The sequence below is a fragment of the Triturus cristatus genome, chromosome 4_1 (assembly GCF_964204655.1).
Source record: "Triturus cristatus chromosome 4_1, aTriCri1.1, whole genome shotgun sequence".
NCBI lineage: Eukaryota > Metazoa > Chordata > Amphibia > Caudata > Salamandridae > Triturus > Triturus cristatus.
The window spans coordinates 92,341,550-92,348,614 of record NC_140585.1 but is presented as its reverse complement, the minus strand read 5'-3'; the positions used below and the strand labels follow the sequence as shown (position 1 = coordinate 92,348,614).

Here is a 7,065-nt window from a genome sequence, read left to right as displayed (position 1 = left end):
TGGAGGCAGAAGGAGGCAGCAAGTTCGATCGAAATCGTCGGGGGCGCAACAATCATTCAAGGGAGTCGCCATGAAAACCACCGCCTTTCTCCGAGGTCAGCCAGAAATGCCTCGGAGAAACGCAGTGTCGTTTTCGGAATCGGGGGCGTGTTTTTCTTTCTCTCCTCTTGCCATTGGCTGGAGGAGAGAAAAACACGCCCTGAGAAAACCTCGCAAAAAACACGCCCCCGAATCCGAAAAGGACGGGGCCTGTTCGGAGTGACGAAGCTCTTCTCCAATGGCTGGCCAGCATTCAAGAGGCCAGCCAATGGAGAACAGGGGAGAAGAGGGGCGGGTGCAAGCCCCTCTTCTCCAAGTCATTAAATCTCCGGACTTCCGGTCTGCCGACCGGATGGTCCCGAGACCTAAAAATTGCCTGCATGACCCACAAAGCACTACACCCCAACACCCTAATGTTCTTGGCACAAAACTAGAATTATATGGTGGATGGAGCAGCAAAAACACCTTGTTACTGAAACCACAGAAGTTCCTTAAGAAGAAAACAAGAAACAGAGTCTTCACTGGTATGCCCAGAGAATTTGGAATTCCCTGTCACCTGAAATCAGACTGATTCCCTCAACTGCATCTTTCAAAAAGAAGTGAAACTAGTACTTACAAACACATTTCTGCCCTAGGTCATGCAATTTGACTCAAGATCTTCACCCATAATGACTATCACTAGACTGTCTGACCATATCTATTGTCTCGTCAACTTGTCCTAGAGACATTACCTTCTGCATTTCATGAACTTACACAGTTAATACCTCTCTTGACTATCTTTTTCTTTGCTTTCCTGTTTTTCTTCTGATGGCTTCACAGGTCATGTCTGCGCTACATCAAACCTTATAAATAAATAAATAAAATATAATAGATAAATACCAGAGGCCATGTTATGTATGGCTGCCTGATTACTCCTCTGCCACTGGGTAGCATTTAGAAGCAGGGGCAGATGATTTTGAGGTCCATACATATCATAAAATTATAGGAGGGTAAAAAGTGAATTATGGAGTTGTGAGTGAAATCATATGCATCTCGTGCTTCAAACCTGTTATCTATTTGATGTCACTCAGAAACCCTTGGTGAAAAACAGCCCCGTAATTCCCTGTTACCCATCTATAATTCTATATGTTTGTCCACTATTATTATAGAGCTATATTTAGCATGTTATTTGAGGGACCTCTTGGACAAAAGATTCTTGAGGCTCCCAGGGACCATGGGATATTTATAATGTTCTTATGCGATTTGATGACTTTTCAAGGTCACTATAGGGTGGCACGAGGAGCATAATGCCAGGACTGCAAAAGACCTGTTTCGCAGAAACAAAAAACTCATTCAACCACATATCTGTAACAATATCTTCAACTAAAGATACTAAGTGTAGCACAACTGTGTATAGATATGATACTTTTTCTGTAGGAAGCTTGATTCCCTTAAAATGTTCTTTGATTTGCAGCATTTTCCTACTTCTACATGGCAAGGAGAAAAGTAGGAAAGGCAGCAAATGAAGGCAGCAGATCACTTGTTAATGAAGGTGAATGTGTGCATGGCTGCATTCTATTCTATTCTATGCGGCATTTATATAGCACGTAGCTGTCCCTGGGCATTCCAGCACTATTAGTGCAGCACAGTGTAATCCAGAGTGTTCTGGAGCGGTACGGTCTCAAATAGACATGTTTTTAGAAGTTTCCAAAAAGAAAATGTATTGTCTGCCCTCCATAATGTGGGGGTGGGGGGCATTCTACACTTTGGCTCATTGTAGCCAAAGAACCGCCCCCGCTTCTAGCCTTTCTGAGGGTGCATACCACTGCCCGCTTGGCACTGGAGGATCAAAGAGTACTACTAGGAGTGTTGAGAGAAATCAGAGGTTGAGAAATAGGGAGGGGTGTTGTCTGAAAGAGCCCTGTGCACTATGCAGAGGGCTTTACATTTGATCCTCTGAGCAGCTGGGACCCAGTGGATCGAATGCCAAGGTCTGTCAGGTTGAGTTGTGTCTGGGAATGTTCAACAGAGTCTAGGCTGCAGAATTCTGTACTTCTTGGAGTTTCCTGGTAACATATTTTGGAGCTCCCAGAAAAAGTGAGTTTTTAAAGTTGAGGCAGGAAAGGATAAGTGCCTGGTCCACAGGCCTTCTGGAGAGCAGGGGGAGCAAGAGCAGGATTTCACAGAGCATTCTGAGAATTCCATGGCAGCTGGGCGAGAGCTTTGTTGCCTGGGCTTCCACGGACAAAGATTTGTCCAGCCATACTCCCAGACTTTTTAGAACCATCTTGGGGGCGGGAGGCATACCCGGGCAGTCTGGTCAGTCAAGTATCAAGTGGGGACTTAAATTGTTTCCTAGTATCATCAGCTTGGTCTTTTCCCTGTGTAGCTTGAGGATCCTGTTCGGGAGAAAGAGAGAAGACCAGTTGGGTATCATCAGTATAAGAAATTATGGAGAGCCCAAGTGGTGATACAATGTCTGCCAGCAGGCGCATATATAGGCTGAAGAGCGTGGAGCTCAATGGTGTTAATTTATGGACAGAGAGAGCCACATCACTCTGAACTTGTTTCCCGAGTGCATTTAAGAGGGTGTTGAAAATGGAGCGATGTGAGAGCTGAAAAGTCCAAAGTTCACTTTGGAATGGCCCACCCAGTGAATGATGTCAAAATATATATTATAATGTGCCACAACATACTATCAGACCTCCTGAAGCAACAGAACATTCTAGATTTCTTACTGTTGGTGACGCTTTGTGATGCAGGACTGAGTTAAGAGAACTCTCTCTTCACTGGATTCCTCTATAAAGGATGCAGATGGATTCCTGACAGAAGAAACAGACAGGTGCTGTTCAGTAGGACTAACACCCCCACTCTGTAGAGAACAGAAGACAGTTGTGGGAAAATACCAAGTTTATTATCTATCGATCATTGTTTATTCATTTTGTATGAAAAAAAGAGTTATAGCTTGGAAATCAAAGGCATTACATTCTTGCTCAAATAATCACATAATCTTTGCATGAAAGTTATAAAGATGCACTCAAGAATACATAATATAGGGCACTGGACCAGCACCCAGGGTCTCTTCGTCTCCCTTGTGAGTTTGTAGCAGATCATCTACTTATTTCTTCATCAATGTTTTCTTATACATTTCTTGGACACCACATGCTGTTTGCAGTCGCTGGGGGAGTTTTATGCATTCTTGATGCAGATGGAATCTTTAAAAATAAAATGACAGCAATGACAAGGAGAAAAGATGAGCAGAAACATATATTCACAGTACTAAGGAAATGAGCTATGAGAGAAAGCTGTGGAACAGTCACAGAATGTAGAATGTCATATTATTCTCCTAATGGCCATTGCACATAACCTTAGCTTTGAACTTTGCTAATTTTTGCCTGTTAGTGATTCAGATAGTCTGTCTTGAGTACTCCTGTAGAGATGAGCACAGTCTTAGATAACCATGAACTATAGAATGTATTTCTGCATGCAGAATTGTAATAGATGTACATTTTTGCAGGTGGAACTTGACACAGATAGTGTTTTTGTACCCACAGTTCTTTCTTTTTTCTGTGACACGAGGAACACATTTTTCTCTGTGGAGAAACATATTCCTTTACTATTTTGTCCTTTAAAGTTCTGATCCTAGAATAAACACTGCTGCCTTTGCCTTGAGAAAACAAGTTTCTAAAGATGTGAAACTATCTGAAAACTAGTGTGGGAGCTCACCGTTTTTATGGTCTAGCTTGACAGCGTAGCTGTTGCCAAACAATTATGGGAGAATAACTAGGATAGGGGCTTTGGCTCTGCCCACATGTTGAGACCCATGAGTACATGTGTTGATTAGGCAGAAGGTGTGTTCTTCCACAAAGAGAGTGCTTGCCCTCCACACAGCGGTGATAATTTTGTTTATTTATCCAGCTGCCCAAGCTTAAACTTTCAGGGGCAAACACATGTCATTGTAAAATTGTTAAAGAGTTTTAGATAACTAGATAATTTATGGCCTTTTTCTCTGGCAGCATCACAGATGGGAGGAGAGCAGTCACCTACCAACATGGATTTTTGGGTCTCGCAAGGCATTTCAACTGTCACCTGACCTTTTAACCTATACCAATATAATTCACAGTTCTTTACTTCCTCACATATCGATTTTGGGACAATATTATCCACATTCAGTTCAGTTCATTTTCAGAGTAAAACATTTTAATTGAATACCTTCAGCCATATTTTAATCCTAGCTGCCCTCTGGTATTTCTTATTTTAAATGCAACTTTTAAAAAGCTTGTTATACATGCCAGATTCAATGGATCTTCAGCCCTTTGTAGTTGTAATAAGGCAACCTTAGCTTGTCTGAACTTGCCATTTTTTAGTATTCTTACTAGATAACGACGCCTGGGAAAAGAATAAAAAGGGCATATTAATACAAAATGAAGGGTATCCTGCGGAGATTTATTATCGCAGCCGCAGGTACCTTTCTGCTCAACTGTAGCGGTATAACCAAGAGGATCCGCTAATAAATGATGTATAAGGTTGAGCCTAGAACAGAAACCTATTTTGTGCATTATGTATTAGAGTAAGGTATGGTTCCATGCCATCTACTGTTTTTACCATACTATGGGCACGAGCTAAAGGCTTCCTACCTTCAGTATCGGCTCTACACTCTGCAGCTTTTGTCAGGAGCAATCTCTTAATTCTGTTCTTATCTTGGGGGATAATTATGGACGGGTTGGTAAAAAGGTCTATACATTCTATTCCCTCCAGGGTGGTTTTTACATATCTAAGCCATGGGATACACATCCCTTTATCCCTACTGTTGCAATCTCTAATAATTTGCCTTCCCAACTCCGCATCAGTGTTAGACCAGATCCTAAACCAAGCCAAAATAGGCCTGGCCTTGATCAGGTCCTCAATGTATGGCCTCCCTAGTTCGGCATGAGTGATATAAGCCGGGGAACTCTGAGGGATTTTAAGTATCTTACGCAAAAATGTATTTTCCTCAACCTGTATTTGTCGAATCCCGGCAAAGCCCCAAACTTCAGCTCCATACATTACTTTGGAGCAGCAAATGGAGCCATAGAGATGCATAACCTGCTCCGGCGACCACCAACCCAACCTACCTCCATAATTCATTATAGCCCCTGATGACGAGACCAGTTTTATGCTCCGTTCTTCAGTTAAAAGTTTAAAATTTAAAAGCCCGTCAAATAAAAGACCCAGGTAAGAAGAAGTTTTCACTTGTTCTAGAATATGTGTCCCTATTCGGTAAGTAAATTTTTTACAGGGTTTCATTCCGGCTACCAAGACATAGGACTTAGTTAAATTGGCTGACAGGTCTAGTGTGTCCATAAAATCAACAAAGCCGTCTATTAAACACTGCAGGCCTTTCGGTGTTCGTGCCAAAAGGACCGCATAGTCTGCGTATAACAGCACTGGAATTGGGTGAAGACCCACCCTTGGAGTGTCTGCGTTCAACTTGCACAGTGTCTGTTCCAATTCATTGATATACAGAGAGAATAAGAACGGGGCCAATATACAGCCCTGTCTTACTCCACTAGTGCAACGAAATGATGCAGTTGTATCTCCAGCCAAATTGAATCGTACTTTGGCGGAGGTATTCCAATGGAGTGCTCTCATAATGTTTACTAGGCCTGGATCTACTCCCAGTCTTAACATAAGGCCCCATAATTTTTCTCTATTCACGCGGTCGAATGAGGCCGAGAGATCCATGAACCCCAGATATATTGCTTGATCACTGGCTATAGTATATTTTGCCACCAGTAAATAAAGATTCAGGCATTGGTCTGTAGTTGATCTACCAGTCCTGAAACCATATTGAAAATCTGAGATTATATGGTGTTCTTCAGCCCAATCTAGTAGACGGTTTAATATTACTCTACCTCAAACTTTTGCTGTCCCATCAATCAAAGATATGGGACGATAGCACTGCGGGTCATCCTTTTTTAAAAATAGGCTGTTGGAAACAGCCCACTCCCACTCCGCAGGGTGGTGGTGGACCTTCCCGACACAATGGGGTAGCTTGGCTCGAGTGGTCAGGAAACAGGCGCAGTGCTAAGCATACAGTATACCCATACAATAACCATGCGTGCATCCGTTCCAAAAACGACTCTACACCGTAAAAATTATGAAAATTATGCTTTCTTTATCTTTCTTCTCTTAGTTGCTGATTGGGAAAATAAATAACAATCACAATATATACATTCTTAAATAGAGCAGGTCAAATAAATATTTGCTGTTTGCTGAAATAAATAGGGGTGATCATAAATAGCAGGGCATAAATACAAGTGCAATATATACAGACAATTAAATACTTTGAGGTAATAAATACTGTACCAATAAATACTGTACCAATAAATACTGTACACCAACAAGTCCTGTGGACCTATAAATTCAGTGCAGCAATAAATAGATAAGAACTTAATAAATACAGTATCCCCAATAAATAATTAGAAGTATACAGTAACACTCGTGGATCAGATGACACTTCAACTCTTAAGGGCTGATTTGGCCCAGGCACAGCTTGTAGGGTGTGGAAGGCTTGAGGGGGGCTACTCCCTGACTGAGGCAAAGGCTGAGGCCTATACTGAGGTAGATCAAAGGGGGGAATTCCAATGCCCTGGCTTCCCTTCTCCACACAACCTCTCTAGGTTAGTCCCAGTTCACCCCAGGCGCAGTCAGGTGGGTTTCAGCTCCTCCCTAGCCCCTTAGAGTAGTCTCTCAGGTCTCCACAGGGCCTAAGGCGCCCTCTACTCCACTTACTGCCCTTTTCTGATGTTCCGACGCCGCTGGAGTCGTGTCGACGCCGTGAGGCGGTTCCGGTTCGGTCTCGGCGGCCTCGGCACAATGTTAGTTCTTTGTCGACGCCGGTAGGCGGTTCCGGTCCGATGTCGGTGGCCTCGGTTCGATCTCGACCTCCGATTCGTCGGCGTCGGGCAGTCTCTTCACGATGTCGACTTCGGGCGGCTCCGGTCCGATGGCGCACTCGGCTCCGATGACGTCGGCCGGCCTGGCCTCGCTGTCGACTTCCGGCGA

General features: G+C 43.3%; 1 protein-coding gene across 5 annotated transcripts in view; it reads right to left on the bottom strand.

Annotated features, from left to right (window-relative positions):
• Positions 1-2,913: 2,913 nt before the first annotated feature.
• The window catches only part of LOC146839631 (uncharacterized), a 606,426-nt gene continuing 602,274 nt past the window's right edge, over positions 2,914-7,065 (bottom strand). For all 5 annotated transcript variants that reach the window (XM_085651721.1, XM_085651726.1, XM_085651724.1 and 2 more), the window contains one exon: positions 2,914-3,233. In XM_085651721.1, coding sequence (XP_085507847.1) covers positions 3,208-3,233 — 26 coding nt within the window. In that variant the 3' untranslated portion in view covers positions 2,914-3,207. The remainder of the gene's footprint in view (positions 3,234-7,065) is intronic.